Here is a 19008-nt window from a genome sequence, read left to right on the forward strand (position 1 = left end):
GGGCTCTTTGACCCAGAGACTGCCTGCTGTGCTGCTGAGTGACGCCTTCTAGACAGGCAAGCCCCCTGTCAGATTCTTCTTCCTCCCAGGAATTTTCTTACTTTCCCTTCTGCCTGGATGGTGACTTGCTGTGGCCTCTGGAAAGTGTCTTGCAAAGCACAGTATTGCCCCAGTAAGGCCTGTGTGTGCTAGCACAGGCTGCAGGCATTGGCAGGCTGACTCTTTACCACTGAGCCATCCGTGACGCCCATTCTGCAACTTAACAATGTTTAAAAATAGCTTAAAGACAATAAAAGGTGCAAGTAACTCAGAAAGGTGCGCTTTACCGGATATCCAGTAATCCTCCCCTCATCCCAATTTCAAAGTCTTTAACAAGTTTTCATGTCACTGTCCACATTAAAAAAAAATAATGTTTTATTTTTGTTTACACTAGAAATAGAATAAGATAAAGTCACGGTCAATTCAGTATTATTGGACTTGAGAAGCTTCAGTGTTGTCATGGTCTTTTCTTCCCCTTTCAATGCCACTTAATGCATTGATTTTAGGATCCCACAGAATTTGGGAAACATTTTGACAAGCTTCTCTTACTAGTTATGGACTTAATTGACATGGACATATTTTTGAGGGCCATAATTTAGCGTTTCCTGCTTTACAAAGGCTAAACACCAGAGGCCTAAAATTAAAATATTTTCTTTTAATTGATATCACTGTGAAGAGTTTAGACCAGTGAGTAGGAAGCAATAATATTTATTAATATAAATTTCAGATTATAATATTTTCTGTTAGTTTTGCAGATACACCTTGCATTCATTCAACAGATATTAACTGGCTGCTATACACTAAGCACTGCTCACCAACGAACTTCTCTTTCTGGCGATGATTCTTTGTTTTGTTTTTATTTTGCTTGCTTATTTGTTTATTTATTTTATTGATATATAATTGACATACAACATTTTATTAGTTTCAGGTATACAATATGATAATATTTCAGGCATACAGCATTGTAATATTTTCTACACACGGAAATAGGCAGTAATTAAGTGACTGAGTCCTAGTATGCCCTTTTAACTTTGGGTGTGTTTGTGTGTGCATGCATTCATTTAAAATTTCTGACCAGGAAAATAAGTAGTGAGAAACATATTGGACACTAGGGAGCTAGAGCTTCAATTACAAGGAAAATAATTTGAACTGTAAAGAATCTGAGTACATAACTGAGTGGGAGGTAAATCTGATATGTGCAGCTGGGAACTGGGCAGGAGGTAGAAGGCTTTGTGTTTATGAGTGCATAGTTTAAAACAGAATTTACCTTTCAAAACGTATTCATTCACTAAAAATTTTACATTACAAAATTTCTTATTTACAAGAAGATTTCTTTAAGATCACGTTTTTCTGTTGAAATGTGGTCTTCAGGTGGTGAAACATTAAACAGTAATTGTAAATAACAGGTGACTTTGACAAAATACACAGAACGTTGATTAAGATGAACCTGAATCCAGTAACACAAGAGTCCACTGATTATAAAGATAAGCCCATAAACATGCTCCATTTTAGGAGTTTTAATCAATGGCGTCAAAATCAGAAACAAAGATATAGCTATGGATCCAAATATAAATGGCAAAGGCACCTGAAAGTTAAAAAAAAAATTAGGATTAGTGATGACATTGTCTAAAAGTTTCTGTAAACAACGTGAGAAAAATCTCTTTCTTTTGGAGCAAGTGTTTCCAAACACCAGAGAGAAAACTACAAATATATTTTCAAATAGATTTAGAGGGAGAGTATCAGTATCACATTATAAAATGTAAATCAAAGGCAGACTGAATGGAAAAAGTAAAACTATTTAATTTTATACTTATCAAGAATGCCTGCTCTAGCCATCAGATATTGTCATTTATTTACTAAGATTAGTGCTTTATTTTCAAGCATAGGAAAAATACATTTAAGCATCATCATCATAGATAAAAATTAGCTGTGTCATCCTAGTATTAGCCATTGAAGCACTTCTACTTTTGGGAATATGGAAACCCAGTCATGTCATAACTGTTATATTTGTTTATAATGCTTCTTTAATGGGGTATGTGCCAGTCTTTCTTAGCGCAGCATCAAGTAATAGAAATAGCAGGAACGCTGGACTCAGAAATGTAACCTCTGGTATTTTAACTGCTCATTCTTTTGAGAAGTAGTCACTGAAATTCTAAATGGCATGTGCTGTGCTATGGATTGTTGTTATTGGTGCTTAGCTGCTAAGTTGTGTTTGACTCTTTGTAACCTCATGGGGCTATCGCCTACCGGGCCCCTCTGTCCATTATGGCATTTCCCAGGCAAGAATACTGGCGTGGGTTGCCATTTCCTTCTTCAGAGATATTTAAAACAGATAAAGAAGGTTTTTTTCATTGGAGTTCAGTGCCAGAATCTAGCAGTGTAACTGGTCTACCTACTTAATCTGATCTTCAGACCCATTTGCAGAGAACAGCCAGCAGGTGGCTCCCCAAGTCTCTTTGGTGGTCTCCCCAAGGAGACCCCAAACCCTGCATAGTGAGATCCTCAGGGCCCCACACCTCCCCAACCCCTGAAGGAAGGACGTGGTGGGTCAGCAGGTGCAAAGGGATAAATATGTTCAGGGGTTTTCAAGCAAATATTCGTGAAGTATGTGTGTTTTGTGTGGAGAAGGAAATGGCAACTCACTCCAATATTCTTGCCTCAAACATCCCTCGGACAGAGGAGGCTGGTGGGCTACAGTCCATGAGGCTGTAGAGTCAGACACGACTGAGTGACTAAACACACACACACACAGCATTTAAAATCTGAGTTAAAAAAAAAAAAAAAGGTTCCTCTTAGACCCATTTGCAAAATGAGTTTCTTTCTGGTCTTCTAAAGTCTTTGTCAGAATTGCATACAGTGTACTTCAGTAGAATGTGCTCAAGAAAATGACATTTCTTAATTAACCTTATAAAAATAATTTGTAATCACTTCTTACTCTTCTACAGGACTAAGAAGATTCTTAATGAAAAGATTCATCTTTATTTTTAAAATAACTGAAACACAGCAGGTAGTCACTGCATAATCATTGAATAAATGGATGACTAAAATCCAAGATATTGTTCACTCTTTTCAACATGAAGCGTGGCCAAGAGGGATCCATTGTGGGGGGGAAGAAAGTCAAGATTGTCTAAACTAGTGTTTCTTAAAATAGAATCAGTCGACCTCTCTGCATAAGAATCCCCAAGATAATTGATAAATACACAGATTCCTAAGGCCTGACTAAGATCTAGTAAGTTAGAAGCCCTGGGGTGAGTCTGGGAATTCAGATTTCAGTAAACATACTCAAGTGGCTTTACGGTCAGTGGTATGAAATAAGGGACTATCGTTTTATTTTCCACACAGTCTCTACAACCAGGAGGTATCTTAACCATATTGACCACTGGATTATAATTATAACACAATTAAAGAGTAAAACAAAGACTACTTGGGGACGTCTCTGGCAGTCCAGTGGTTAAGAATCCACTTTTCAGTGCAGGGCATGTGGGTTTGGTCACTGGTCAGGGAATTAAGATCCCACATGCCAGGGGATGTAAGCCATCATGTGGCAACTAGAGAAAGCCCATGCACTGCAATGAAGACCCAGCACAGTCAAGAAACAAAACCAAACAAAATATGACAGAAACTGTTTGGTACCTTTTAGGATTTACATTATAGCAAGGTATGGCTTATTTTATACCAAGGCAAAATAAATGAAAATAAGAGAGAGAAATGAGGGAAATAAATAAGGATAAGGAATGAATTTGGCTCACAAAATGCATGCCACGTAGCCCCATATAGAGTCTGGAAGCAGGCCACCAAAAGGCATGGGCTAAACCATTGTTTAGAAGAGGCTCAAGTATTCCTGATGCTAAAATCAGAGAAAATTTCCTCAGTGGATCTTTTATGGAGTACAGATTTCATCACTATCTTTTCAGTAAATATAACCAAATTTGGTTTCTGAAATCAAATGTGTGGTTTAAACGTGTGGTTTAAATCCCATCCCTGATCCTTTCGACTAGGGTAATTTTACCGAGTCTCTGAGCTCCCCAATTTTCCTGAAGTTAAGTGCAGGAAAACGAAGAAAATCCATGCCAGTTGTTTGACCTGAACAGGTCATGCTCACGCCTCCTTCTAATACACTTCCTACACTATTGTCAGAATGGTCTTTTTTTTCAAATGAGAGTTTGACTTTGTTTCATTTTTGTTTCAACCATATGTCTTTTGCATATGGTTGCTTGCATGCATGCTCAGTTGCTCAGTCATGTCCAGCTCTTTGTGACCAGCCAGACCCCTCTGTGCATGGAATTCTCCAGGCAAGATTACTGGAGTAAGTAGCCATTTCTACTCCAGGGGATCTCCCTGACCCAAGGATCGAATCCACGTCTGCTGTACTGGCAGGCGGATTCTTTACCACTGTGCCACCTGGGAAGCATATGGTTGCTTAGGCAGCTCATTACTCAGACAGGCATACCCCTCTGAGGGGGCAAAAGGGAGCTGATATCTAGCTTGTGCTCTGCTCACCAAGCTCTGTGTCTGGGCATGGAGCTGTGTCTGCCTAGAAGCAGGGGTGGTTTATTATTTTTAGCACAAGGACACGTTAGGAACCTACAGTAGCCCTGCCAACATTACCTAGAGGATGGTGATTCCATTTTGTTAGCTAAGTTCAGGTTCAAAATTTTTAGAATCAACTAAACTGAGGCTTAGATTACCATCTTGTTGGATAAAATGAAGACCGTTCAAGGAGATACTCAAGAAGAGAATGCCACGTCATGGGTAGTGGGTCGACAAGGGTTGACATTGGGTCATGGACTGAGGGGATGCTTTTGATCAGGGCCAGGATTCTTCCCTCAAAAGTGTTATTGCCTAACTCCTGAAAGATGATGCAAAGGATAACATTTATCTTCCTCATAGAGAATCAGTTTCAACATTATACTCTAGAAAAATCAAACCAAACACACCCCATACGGCCAATTACACATTCAGTTCAGTTCAGTCACTCAGTTGTGTCTGACTCTTTGTGACCCCATGGACTGCAGCACTCCAGGCCTCCCTGTCCATCACCAACTCCCGGAGCTTACTCAAACTCATATCCGTTGAGTTGGTGGTGCCATCCAACCATCTCATCCTCTGTTGTCCTCTTCTCCTCTTGCCTTCAATCTTTCCCAGCATCAGGGTCTTATTTCCAATGAGTCAGTTAATTACACATTAGTAAGTTGGGAAATAGAGGTCTGGTTCAGATGTCTCAAAGTTTGACTCATGATTGTTAGAAGCATCCCATATAGTATAAAAAAGGCTTCCCTGGTCCCTCAGATGGTAAGGAATCCACTTGCACTGCTGGAGACCTGGGTTCGATTCCTGGGTTGGGAAGATCCCCTGGAGAAGGAAATGGCAACCCACTCCAATATTCTTGTGTGGGAAATCCCATGGACAGAGGAGCCTGGCAGGCTGCAGTTCATGTGGTTGCAAAAAGTCGGACACGACTGAGTGAGTAACACTAACAATATAGAATAAAAATTATATTCTTAAAAAGAGAATAGAAGTTTAATATTAAGTTTTTAGACTTGATTTACCTTGTAAGGTCTAGGTAGGTTGGGTTCCTGGTACCTTAGTTTAAGTAAACCTATCATATGTAGCCCTCTTAAAAACCATAATGCTAGTCCTGAATATCTTATTAAATTGATTAAGTCTGATGTTATAATAACAATGGAAGTTAAGATGATTATCTGGGTAACAGCCATGGTTGGACAGGAGTGGCTATTGAGCATCGAGAAGATCAATGGCAGCTGTCCTTCTTGGCTTGCTGTGTAGATCATCCGTGACGCTGAAAGCACTGTGCAGCACATGGAGCTAAATACTGAGGTTGAAATTCCGAAAGAAATGGCCCATTGCATAGAAGGCATTATTTTGTCCGTCCAGGTGAGAGCAACGGCATCTACAAAAATTTTAGAAAAATTTCAAAATGGTCAATTTTGACTTTGATTGAAATTGTAGCAATAATTCTCCACTTCCTCCTGCATCCATACCCTTTGTAATAAACCTTGTAGCTTATTCTAAGAAAGGGAGTCTCTTTACTTATTCTTGAATACAGTTTGACCTTGTGGTCTGTTTTGGCCAGTGGAATGCATTGGAAGGGGTAATGTGCCCTTCATTTCAAACTTTCTAAGACTAGCTTGTGCATAAGATTTGGGAGGCACTTTTCAGTACTTTTTAGGGCTCAAAGTGTATTGAAGTGAAAGTAAAGTGAGTGTTAGTCACTCAGTTGTGTCTGACTCTGTGACCCAATGGATGGTAGCTGGCCAGGCTCCTCAGTCCGTGAGATTCTCTAGGCAAGAATCCTGGAGTGGGTAGCCATTCCCTTCTCCAAGGGATCTTCCCAACCCAGGGATTGAACCCAGGTCTCCTGCACTGCAGGCAGATTCTTTACCATCTGAGCCACCAGGGAAGCCCAAGTGTGTTGAACTTAGAATCAATCTAATCAGTGCGACATCAGGCAGGAGGTAGGCATCTCAGTCAGGCTGAGGGGGGTGCGATGACACCATGGGGGAGGCAGAGAGTATCTGTTCTGGAAACAGTAAGCTGTTTGGAAAGGCTGTTGTGTGGCGAGGGTGTATGTGTGCACAGAGGCAGGAGATGAGGATGGAAAGTTAAGCTTCAGTTAGATCTTGGAGAATCTGCCATGGTCAGCTTAGGAGCTAACACTTGGTCTGAAGGAAGGTGATGACGGGGTGAGAGTGCGCTTAGGAGGAGACGTAAGAAAACAGATGGCGGAACACTTACGCAGGGAGGTGACAGGATCATATCTGTGTTTTATAGAGCCCCACTCTTTGCGACCCCATGGACTGTAGCCCTCCAGGCTCCTTTCTCCATGGGATTCTCCAGGCAAGAGTACCGGAGTGGGTAGCCATACCCTTCTCCGGGGGATCTTCCCAACCCAGGACTGAACCCAGGTCTTCTGCGCTGCAGGCAGGTTCTTCACTGTCTGAGCCACGAGGGAAGCCCCTCAGAGAATTATTTCTTGAGATTGAGTGGAGGCTAGATAGAAGAAGAAAGTTAGAGGTGAGGGTGTAAACTTGGAGGTTGTTGCTGCGAATGAAGTGAGGAAAATAGGGGCCTGGGCACTGGGGGTGGGAAAGAAGAGGAAAGAACACCCGAAGAGATGTGAGTGAGGTGGGTCTCCACAGAACTGGCAGCCTGGCTTGGAAGTGGGGTGAAAGGCAAAGTATAACTCTCCCCTTCAGTTTAATAGTTAAAAGAATTCTTCTTCAGAGTGTTACTGTATTTCTGTGAGACCAAATTGTGGCAAGGAGCACGTTTTTGTTTACTTTTAAAAATTTGTATTTCTCTTTTTCTTTTAGAATCAATGTACCATTTTTAGACTAGTCTCAGAGAAGATGCAGAAATACATCTTTTGGTGTTTTTGAGCCATGTAGAGCTTTTGGTTTTTTTTTTTTTAATGAATTTCAACGCGTCTGGCTTTGGAGAAGGCTTTGAGTGCAGATGACAGCAGACTGATCCTTTGTGACCTCTGTCTCGAGGGCACACCCAGGGCGGGGGATTCAGGTCACTGGAGTGACATCATCAGCCCCTCCACGACCACACACACCACACGTGGTCATAAGCCCCTGTGCCTGTCTGCATGTACAGCATTTTTGTAGCCTGCATTTTTTTTGATGTATTATTTGGCCTTTATCCAGAATATTTGAAGAACTAGTCACTTTCAGTAAGTGAATTTTCTAGATGACCAAACTTCTTTCAGGAATAACTATTTTTTAAAAATTAAAATTTGGGGGAATTTTTCCAATATATTTCAAACACTACTCTGCCTTTTTAAAGTAAAATGAACATAATTTAACATTTTTTGGGGAAAAGACTGAATGTTGTCATTAAAAAATCATCAGTTAATTCTGTGGAAATAATTACCTAGTATTATAAAAATGATTTTTTTCTGATCGTAAGTAGAAGATGCTAATTGTGGAAAATATGAACAGTATAAAAAAAGAAATAAAAATTTCTTATAATCTTACCATTCAGATGGCACCATTTACTATTATCTTTTTATTATATTTCCATTTAGTCATGTCTATGTGTGTATATTATAAAATAATATGCATTAATAAAATTTATCACCTGATGTATATTAATATGTATTCATATGATTGCTTGCTTTGTTTTGATTTCATTTGCTTATACTGACATACTTTAGTATGGTGATTGAGAACATAGGTTTTGGAGTTAACATGGATTTGAGTTTGTCTTTTTCAATTACGAGCTGGGTGGCTTTGAGCACCATACTTGGTAGAATTGGGAAGAATATAGTTTTTGAAGGTCAGATCTTGTAAACTGCTGTCCAGATTTACAACCCATTGCTAGCAATAACCTGGACAAGAAGCAATATTTTATCATGAGAAGAGCATGACTGGAACCTACTTTTGCATCTTATTAAGCTTGTTCATTACTTAACTCCCAGGCACTGCAGTTTCCTCATCTGAAGAAAAGAAGACGATACTGCCTGTTCCAAATGACTGTTCTGAGGGTGGTTATCTGGGTGCGCCCTGAAGAGTGGAGCGTCTCCTAACAGCGTTGCTTCTTCGCCCTCTCGCCTTGCTGGCTCCTGTTTCTCTTTCCTCTCTCTGCTGTGTCCCTCCTTCTCTTTTTCCTTCTCTTTTTCTGTGTCCCTCTTCTCTTTCTCTCCTTCTCCTCTTTCTCTTTCCAGTTCTTTCTGTTTCACAGTCTTCTACCCTTTGATTTTGGTCTGTTAGCATGTACTCATCTTTTATAGATTTTTAGATGATCATTTTTCCTTTCCTTATAAAAACCAAAGCAGGAACCCATTACATTTGTACTCTTACGGGTGTACTGAACAAATCAGTAGTATATAGGAGTCCTTATTTATTCAGAAAAGACAGTAGTGACTATTTCCTCTTTGTCTAGATACGTTCATACCTGCAGAGACGATTTCCTTGGGAGTCAAAACTGCCAGGTAGGATACGTTAGCCAGTAAGTAAACCACAGCCACCATGGGAATGCCAGTCATCAGAGATTTGGGAATGTTCTTACCAGGATTTTTTATCTCTCCTAAAAAACACAAATAAACTCATCAGAAAAGGACATGTTATGAGACTTTTGAAGACTTTGTGATAAAATGTATGAAAAAGTATTACTCATATATCTGTTGTTTCCTCATCTGCTTGGCTGTTTCTACGTTGGTCCTATGCAAGTTTTGCCTGAGAGCTTGGATTTCTCACCATCTTATACTAAAAATCCAATTATCCCAGTCATTTCATGATTATGGGTTTACAGTGATGGACAAAACTGTATAGTACAAGCTACTGTGTACAAAATGATAAGCTCTAAGGATATATTGTACAGCACATGGAATGTAGCCAATATTTTATAACTATAGAGTATAACCTTTAAAACCCGTGGATCATTCTGTTGTACACCTGAAACTTCTACAATATTGTAAATCAACTATGCCTCAGTAAAAGAGAGAAAGAAATGGAACAGAGGTGAGAGCAGAGTAGGGGAGAAAGTTTGCATTAAATGAGATGCGAGAAATGACATTGGAGGGAAGACCTAAGGGAAGGGAGGGAGGGAGATACTTGAAGATCCCAGTAGGGAGCCTTCTCTGCAAAGTGAACAGTAGGTGAAGAAGGAAAACAACTCCCCTCCCCCACCTCGCCCCAGCAACTTTTTGTGAGCACTTTTACGTCTCTGCCTGTCACAGAGGCTTCCACAGTGTGGTACTGAATACCCGCCATGGCGCTAAGGACATATTGGGCCGTGTCTGCATTTCAAACACAGAGGAAACTGCAGGGTCTCAGAGACGTCAAGAGACTCGCCCAAGGTCACACAGCAACTAAGTGGTGAGGGAAGGATTTGAAGCCGTTTAGTCTGACACCAGACAGTAACCACTGCGCCCTCCAGCCTGGGTGTAGCTAGATCTCTTGGACCTTGGGGTGATGGGTTTCTTGGACAGAAGGTGCAGAGTCCATTTTGACACTTACTCTCAACTTCTTGGATAGAAGTCCTCAGTTGGGAAAATCTTTGAACTCTGATACATAATAATGTTTTCAAACCAATAGCAGGGATGAGCTCAAATCACCTAACAATGTCAGTTTTTGTCAGTTGCAGGGGCCTTATCTCAGGGGACTTATCTGGTGGCTCAGACGGTAAAGTGTCTGTCTACAATGCGGGAGACCCGGATTCGATCCCTGGGTTGGGAAGATCCCCTGGGGAAGGAAATGGCAATCCACTCCAGGACTATTGCCTGGAAAATCCCATGGACAGAGGAGCCTGGTAGGCTACAGTCCATGGGGTCTCAAAGAGTCACTGAGCCACTTCACCTTCACTTTTTATCTCAAGGGAGGAGACACCGCATCAACAGTGAATTCTGGAAACTGGCATATTGTCTCAAAATTCCTAGACATCATACTGTTTTGCTTAAAAAGGAAGTTCAGGGAAGTAGTTAAGAACATAGGCTCTGGAGCTAGAGGGCTCGGGGCTTGAACCTGTCCCTAACCCTCACTAGTTGTTGGATCTTGGGAAACAGGCTTTGCAGTTGGCAACAAAGATTGCCAGTTCACAGATCTGTGCAAATAAAAAATGTACAGTTGTTAAAGACTGTTTAGTATGTAGCCTGTCTCCTCATCCCACCTGAGATATGTCATTCTTTCCCCCTTTTTTCAGAAGTAGTGGTTCTCTTGTCATCTCTTTCCCTCAAGCAAACGGACCTCTGAGGAAGTTCCTTACTCTCCCAAGCAAGCTTTTCTTTACCTAGGCTTAAGTGTGAATGGAATTCATCTTATGGAATATGAATGAAATTATAAGAGGAAAACAATTCAGAGCCCACTAGGCAATAAAGAGATTGCTTGAATCTAGTCAAGTGGTGAAGGAAATTTGTTGTGAGCCATGTAGAAGAGTCTGTCCACCCAAATTCCAACTGGGAAGAAATTAGGAGATGGTGATATGAAATCAATGTTAGGTGACTTGTGAGCTCTCAGGGTCCCCTATTACCATAGCAATGGGGTGACGGAACCAGTCTGTGCATATGTGTCCTGAAGTGCTTGGATCCCATGTTCTGTTTGGAGTCTGGGCAGTGTAAGTGACTGTGTGCGCTGGCATCTCCCCCCAGCAGCTTCAGTCGCTGGAGAGTGACCCTGAGCCCCGGTGTATGCAACGACTCTATAACACGGCAGGGTGGTGCTCCCCTCCTCCAGCTTCAGGGAGCAATGGCTGCTGGCTCCCCACAGCTGACCCCTTCTCCTGAGATTTGTCCTTGGCCTTGGGTGGCTCTGCAGGGATGGGTAAGCTGGCTTGCTTAGAAAAATCTACAAGTTTACTTTCTCCCCTCAGAGGCAGCCCCCAGTAGTTGATTAACTGATAAAAGGTACAAAGTCCATCCCTAAGGCCACTGCTTAGGAACGTTTTGTATTTTTCCTACTCTAGCAGTACTGTCTAATCAAAATTGTATTTTAAAATTTCTAGTGGATGCATAAGAGAAAGACAGGTGAAATGGAATTAATAATATATATTTATCCCCAAACATCCAAAATTTCATCATTGCAGTATGTAACATTTGTAAAAAATTAATGAGCTCTGGACAATGGACAATGTTTTGTTCATTCAAGATTTTGATTTCTGGTGTGTATTTTACATCTGTGGAGCACCTCGGTTTGACTGCATTTCAGACGCTCACTGGCTCCATAAGGCTGGTGACTACCAGGCTGGGCAGTGTGGCTCTGTAGGATCTGACTGAGGCTAGACTTCAGCTGAAACCACGTCTGCTCAGCAACTCTCCCTTCCTTGTCCTGCTTCCTTCACGCCTCATGGCTGTCTCTGGGAGTCAGGTCCTCAACAAAGTGCTGCCTCAAGGATCCCCATCTCAGGCTTTGCTTCGCATTAACCCAATATAAGATGGGAATGTTTCAAATCAAGTACAACAATGATCAGCCCCTGACACCATTTATTTTCTGCTAAATTATACGAATGGCGCCAGTGTCTAATTTTTATAAGAATCTGACATGTGAGATCATCTGAAAGAACAGCCTTGTTACTTAGATTTGAAATGTAAATGAATTTTCAGATGTGCGATTTAACGTTGCAAGTATAGGAGACATTAAGTTTATAAACCATATATAAGTGTTTAAGGAAATAAAATTCATCTTATATGAGGCAATGTTTTAGCATTACAGGATATGAGATTAGAAAGATTTTTCAAGTCAGACATTTAAAATGCTTAAAAATTAAATACATTTTAACACACAGTTGAAAGAGTTTAGAAGAATGAGGTTATATTCTTTAGTGAAATTTAATATGTTCAATATATTAGTCAACACTGGATCATGGAAAAAGCAAGAGAGTTCCAGAAAAACATCTATTTCTGCTTTATTGACTATGCCAAAGCCTTTGACTGCGTGGATCACAATAAAGTGTGGAAAATTCTGAAAGAGATGGGAATACCAGACCACCTAACCTGCCTCTTGAGAAATCTGTATGCAGGTCAGGAAGCAACAGTGAGAACTGGACATGGAACAACAGAGTGGTTCCAAAAAGGAAAAGGAGTACGTCAAGGCTGTATATTGTCACCCTGCTTATTTAACTTACATGGCAGAGTACATCATGAGAAACGCTGGACCGGAAGAAACACTAGAATCAAGCTAGAATCAAGATTGCCGGGAGAAATAACCTCAGATATGCAGATGACACCACCCTTATGGCAGAAAGTGAAGAGGAACTAAAAAGCCTCTTGATGAAAGTGAAAGAGGAGAGTGAAAAAGTTGGCTTAAAGCTCAACATTCAGAAAACGAACATCATGGCTTCTGGTCCCTTCACTTCATGGGAAATAGATGGGGAAACAGTGGAAACAGTGTCAGACTTTATTTTTTTGGGCTCCAAAATCACTGCAGATGGTGACTGCAGCCATGAAATTGAAAGATGCTTACTCCTTGGAAGAAAAGTTATGACCAACCTAGATAGTATATTCAAAAGCAGAGACATTACTTTGCCGACTAAGGTCTGTCTAGTCAGTCATGTATGGATGTGAGAGTTGGACTGTGAAGAAGGCTGAGTGCCGAAGAATTGATGCTTTTGAACTGTGGTGTTGGAGAAGACTCTTGAGAGTCCCTTGGACTGCAAGGAGATCCAACCAGTCCATTCTGAAGGAGATCAGCCCTGGGATTTCTTTGGAAGGAATGATGCTAAAGCTGAAGCTCCAGTACTTTGGCCACCTCATGTGAAGAGTTGACTCATTGGAAAAGACTCTGATGCTGGGAGGGATTGGGGGCAGGAGGAGAAGGGGACGACCGAGGATGAGATGGCTGGATGGCATCACAGACTCAATGGACGTGAGTCTGAGTGACCTCAATGGACGTGAGTCTGAGTGACCTCCGGGAGATGGTGATGGACAGGGAGGCCTGGCGTGCTGCGATTCATGGGGTCGCAAAGAGTTGGACACGACTGAGCGACTGATCTGAACTGAACTTAATAAAGAACAAGAAAAAGTGAATTTTATGTAAAATCTTTAGTTTTATATGCATATATGATTATTTATAAGTTAATGGTTTGTGAAAACTTATGATTTTTGAATTTACACTGTAAGAAAATTGACTAATAATTTTAACTCCAACTTTGGGAAGTTCTAAAACTCACATTAACATCTAACATGGAATTCTTTTTTTCTTTAAGAAGGGGAGAGTAAAAGATAAGAAAAATTTAGCCTGTGCCAATGTAACAGTTTTTCTTCTTCATCCTACCTTTTCCCCACCACAGTTCAGATAAACAGCATCCTTTGTAAAGAGTCCTTTGGGAATACTGTCTCTTGGTTCACCCTGGCTGTTTTTACCGTGGGAAATTCCTTGTGCTCCCAAACAGATCCCAACTTTGCTCAGATCCTTAGGACCTGGGAGTATTATCAAATTTTAAGTATGTCCAGGGAAGTAGTAGACTCGTTAGGTTGTGTTTCCTGCCTTATTCCTGTCTTCAGTGTGAGCTGAGACCAGGACCTTTGCTTTCCAACCATGGAGAAGTGATCTGCCTGCTTAGACTTCCTGCTTGGTCTCCCATAAACGGAAGGAAGATTAGACCTAACGAGCCTTTTTTTTTCTTCCATGTGTGTACAGCTTCAGTTTCTGGAGGACCAACGTGGAATCTTGAGGGTGAATGAAGTCTGTCATAGATTTCCATCTTAGCAAGAGAATGGGTGCTTCAGGCTCACCAGTCCTCAGGAAGTCCTCTGTTCCCCTTGAAACTGATATACAGCACCCCAGCCCCCACAGCCACAGTTTCATGATCCATGGTTTCATTTATGTGCAGTTAACCATGATCTGAAAGTATTAAATGGAACATTCCAGAAATAAACAATTCAGAAATTTTAAATCGCATGCCATTTTGAGTATTGTGGTGAAATCACATGTCATCCTGCTTGTCCTTCCCAGTATGAGAATCACCCGTGTTTCTAGGGTTCACGCTGTATATGTGTTGTTGGGATAGGAAAAAGCATAATATATATAGGATTCAGTATTATCCATGGTTTCAGGCAGCCACTGGGGGTCTTAGAATGAATCTGCTGTGGATAAGGGGGGATTACTGTATATTGCAACATGCTCAATGTCAGGAGGAGGGTTTCCAAGTATGTATGTATATTCTGTCTCTGAAAAGTTCCTCTAATAGGCAGCCAATCAGGGTGTTGCTCTGGCCAAAAGTGAATTTGTTTTGGGCAACCTTGTGTGCAGCACTGGGGAACTAGACTTTTCAAGTCCGCTTTCAGGGCTTTGGGAGAGGAGTGGATGCAAATCTAAGCTAGTGGGGTCATTATTACTGCAGCTTTCCCTAAGGGTCAACCAAAACTGCAGCTATCTATTTCTCCTCCTAAATTCCGTTCACTAACAATGGCAATGCTGGGCAGATTATGAAATCTGAGGCTCTCTTAAATTGCTCCCAATATTAATGTGTTTTATGTAATCCTGATTTTCTAAACAGCATATCATGCTTCCTTGCAAGGATTGTTCCTTGCAAAAGTCACACAAGTCATGTTACAGAAGCAGAGACCTTTTGTCCTTTTGTAGTTGCGTGGCTAGAACTCAGGTCCAGCAATTCTCAATATCACTAGAGACTTCTTTGAATATTGTCAGACCTGCTACTAAGATGGCTGCACTGATGGCTTTGAGACCTAATGAAAGTAAAAGTCACTCAGTCGTGTCCGACTCCACAACCCCATGGACTATAGACTCCATGGAATTCTCCAGGCCAGAATACTGGAGTGGGTAGCCTTTCCCTACTCCAGGGGACTTTCTGATCCCAAGGATTGAACCCAGGTCTCCTGCATTGCAGGCAGATTCTTTACCAGCTGAGCCACTGTTGCTACTGCTAAGTCGCTTCAGTCGTGTCCGACTGTGCAATCCCATGGACAGCAGCCCACCAGACTCTTCTGCCCAGGGGATTCTATAGCAAGAGTACTGGAGTGTGTTGCCATTTCCTTCCCGAAGCTGAGCCACAAGGAAACCTAATAAAATTCCTTATTTCAGAATTAAATATAAAGATGTCTAGTGGTGCTTGGGATTCAGTGTTATTCCTTCAGGAGGCCCTGGCACAAGAATCTAGATGCAAGCTGTCTCTTCTGTTTATACTTGGTCAGGAATACGACAGCTCAGAAACCCTGAGAACCAATCCCGAGGGAGCTAGTTCTTTCTAGCCAGGATCACCTGATTTTGACACAGAAGAAGCCAGATCTCTAAATCTGGCAAGTTAATAAAGTGCTGGCTCTGATAGCCAGCCCCATGCAATTAGCCCCAAGTTCTGACCCTATTACTGCACTCCTGGTGTTCGGCCTTCTGCTCTGAGAGTCAGGCCTGGCTGAGTGACTGAGCACACCCTACTACTCTGCAGATCTGGAAGTTTCACTGGGCCTTTCAGACACAGCCATATTCACCTGAGGTTGCTCACATTTCTCCGACCAGCTCCAGTTATGAGATTCTTGTCCTTAATTCAAGGTTTCACTTGTTTGATGACAAATCAGACCGGGAGCAGGAGGAGAATGAGATAAGTGTTTCAAACAGAACTGAGTCTCAAGCTGCACTGTGCCGTGTCTTTAGGTAAGGATCACTATCAGGAACACCTCTGCTTGCCTCCGTGTGATGCTTTTCTTTAGAAGGGGTGCTCCAACATCTGGGTATTTAATTTTGCAGAACCGACCCCCTCCCCCCCCAACTGACCAGGTGACCTCTGGAGGAGGCAGATGCACAAGCAGTGACCTGTGAGACTGCCTCCACGTATATCCAGGATTTCCACTTTGCACTCAGGTACCTTTTAATGGCCAAGCTAGCAGCAAGGTGATTATGTCATAATTAATTTGTGCTAGATAAATTCAGCTCTCATCATTATTTGAAAAACCTTGATATTTAACAATCTATTAATTTTATAGTGAGAAATTTCAACATTGCATCTGCCAATTAAAAAAGAAAATGTTAAATTACTAAAGAATTATATCAATGATTAAATTTTAGTAATCTACATGAGTGAACAAAGCATCTCATTGACCAACATAAAAAACATAAAAAATAACATGAAAGTTTCAGTAATTCGAAGATTGATCTTTTTTCAAAAATTTGTGTAAAGATTTTGTTTGGAATTTTATACAACTTTGTGTTTAATATATCCTTAATATTTTATAGTCCTATAATTTTATAACCAAAAAGTAATATTAAGAATTATTTTCTGTTTAGTTCTTTTGTTTACTCTAGAGAGCTGTGCAAGCATTACCAAAATCATTTGGTGCCATGACGTCAGGGGCAACAGTGCTGCCCTGCAGAAACAACAGCGCATATTAACAGGGAAGCGTTGATATTACACCAGTCCTCGTAATTGTGAAGAAGGGAAGCATTTCAAGTGTCCACTATTGTGAAAGTGCAGCAAAGCCATTCTAAGGAATACTATGCAACAGTTGAAAGAATGTGTTAGGTGACTAAGAGCTACTATGGAAAGTTCCCTAAGACATACTGTGGAATCAAAATTAGGATGCAGCATTTTACCAGTGCAGCAGGGGATGTGAAAATCTGATGGTTTCATTTTTAAAAAATTAACATTATATTAACATATTTCTAATATAATTGATATTTAACTCAAAATGTCTTGAAAAATTGCTAGACTAAATTACAGTAAAATCTGAGAGTGATCTTTTCTCCAGCAAACTTTTCCCGAGTTTGTTTAAACGGGATGACCAGAAAAGCACTAAATCCTCAGTATTTTATGTAGCTAATTATCTACCAAGGCTTAATGATGATTAAACTCTGCTGCTTGCATGTAGAGCAGAGCAGAGTCGATTCACTTTCTCCCAAAGAAACAAATTGGATATTGTCCTTCTCCAGAGGGCTGCAGGCAAAACTTTATGCCTACAGCAGAAGTATGTCAGAAAAAGACTTACCTGCCATGCTGTTCAGGATCGACGTGCCAGAATACGCAAATAATCCTTGTAGGAAGGCTTCTGCAATCTGTGAGACGTCAGGAAGCTCAGCGTCCAAAGCGTTCTCGAACCTGGCCACGTTTTCCTTTTCCCCCATCCCTAACAGCACGATCCCAGTGAGGCAAATGAAGCAGAGGACAGTCATCTTCGCCAAAGTACTGACGGTTTGAAGCCAAGCCACAGTTTGCACCCCTCGAGCATTTAGAAGTCCCAAAGACCACAAAACAGCCAATGCTAGACACCTTTTTGGTAGCTCTGGAGCTGGGCACCCGGCGTAGAAAGGCTGAATTGTATAGGTTGATAATAACAAGCTTTCAGTAGCTAGCCTTAAGGGATGAGTAAATAGTTTGATCCAAAGATTGAGGAAAGCAACGGAGGCTCCAAGAGATCTTTTGAGGAAATAATACTGTGCCCCACTTATAGGGAAGGTCGTCCCCAGCTCTGCGTGGCTGAGAGCGGAGACCAAAGTCAGCACTGCACAAGCCGCCCAGATACTCAGGGAGACGGCCACATTCAGTGAGGAATATTTTAATACCCCTTTCGGAGACACAAAGATTCCTGCCCCTATTGTGGCGCTTAAGATTAAAATGTTTCCTCGGAAGAATCCTATTGCCCTTAGGAGCTGCATGCTTTTGCCTTTTCCCTGTTTGTTTTCTTAATCCTGGGAAATAATTTTGAAATCTCATGTGGATTGCTAACTCTTATACATTCCTCTCATGATGCTTCTGCACCATGTTTTTGTGATTTAGCCATGGTCCTTACATAAGCATTTTATTACTGCACTTAACTTGGTTTTAAAAATGATTAACTTGTGAAGAGTTCTAAAATCTTGTGATCTTTCTGAAGGCCCAAGTTAAAATGTTCCACACGTTAATTATTTAAAAATTCAGTTATGCCTGTTGACGGTTGCACAATACTCTGAATGTGATTACTGCCACTGAACCGCACACTTCAGAGTGGTCAAGTGGCACATGTTGTGTTCTCTGCATTTTGCCACAAGTTTTAAGAGTCATAATTAAAAAAAAACAACCATACAACTGTACACTCTAAATGGGTGAGTCATATGGTATATGAATTATATCTCTACCATAGGCATCCTTGACGGAAGTTTTGCCCTGAATTGAACTTATTGCAACTGGAGATAAATGAGGCTTCTATCACTGATTGCTGATGCAAGGATGGTCCTAAGCATGTAATAACTGGCTGTCTGGATTATCTATTGTATAACCTGTAGTTTTGGAATTAGAGCTTCACATTAGAAAAGGAACTGAGGATGACCACTCCAAGTATATAGAACTAGCAAGTATTTAAGCTTAGGGACAAGAATGTTGGCACTAGAGGTTTGAAGTGATTGGACTCTTGATATATTTTTGAATTAGATGTGGGGGTGTGAGAGATTGACAAGAATAAGATTCGCCAAGCCATCTGGGCCTTGCAACTGGAAAAATGAAGATGACTTTACAGTTTTCTATTTACATTTATGTAAATAGAATATAATTGCAAATGTAATTATAGATGTTACATTTACCTTC

General features: G+C 41.1%; 1 protein-coding gene across 1 annotated transcript; it reads right to left on the reverse strand.

Annotated features, from left to right (window-relative positions):
• Nucleotides 1-1357: 1357 nt before the first annotated feature.
• On the reverse strand, nucleotides 1358-18104 carry LOC128059572 (solute carrier family 7 member 13-like). Its single transcript, XM_052651993.1, has 4 exons — nucleotides 17438-18104; nucleotides 8962-9093; nucleotides 5589-5950; nucleotides 1358-1624 (listed from the first exon to the last, which is right to left on the reverse strand). The coding sequence occupies exons 1-4, from the start codon at nucleotides 18102-18104 to the stop codon at nucleotides 1358-1360; spliced, it is 1428 nt and encodes a 475-aa protein (XP_052507953.1).
• Between the last annotated feature and the right edge of the window lie 904 nt (nucleotides 18105-19008).

This window comes from Budorcas taxicolor, chromosome 14 (assembly GCF_023091745.1).
Source record: "Budorcas taxicolor isolate Tak-1 chromosome 14, Takin1.1, whole genome shotgun sequence".
In the NCBI taxonomy this organism is placed as follows: Eukaryota; Metazoa; Chordata; class Mammalia; order Artiodactyla; family Bovidae; genus Budorcas; species Budorcas taxicolor.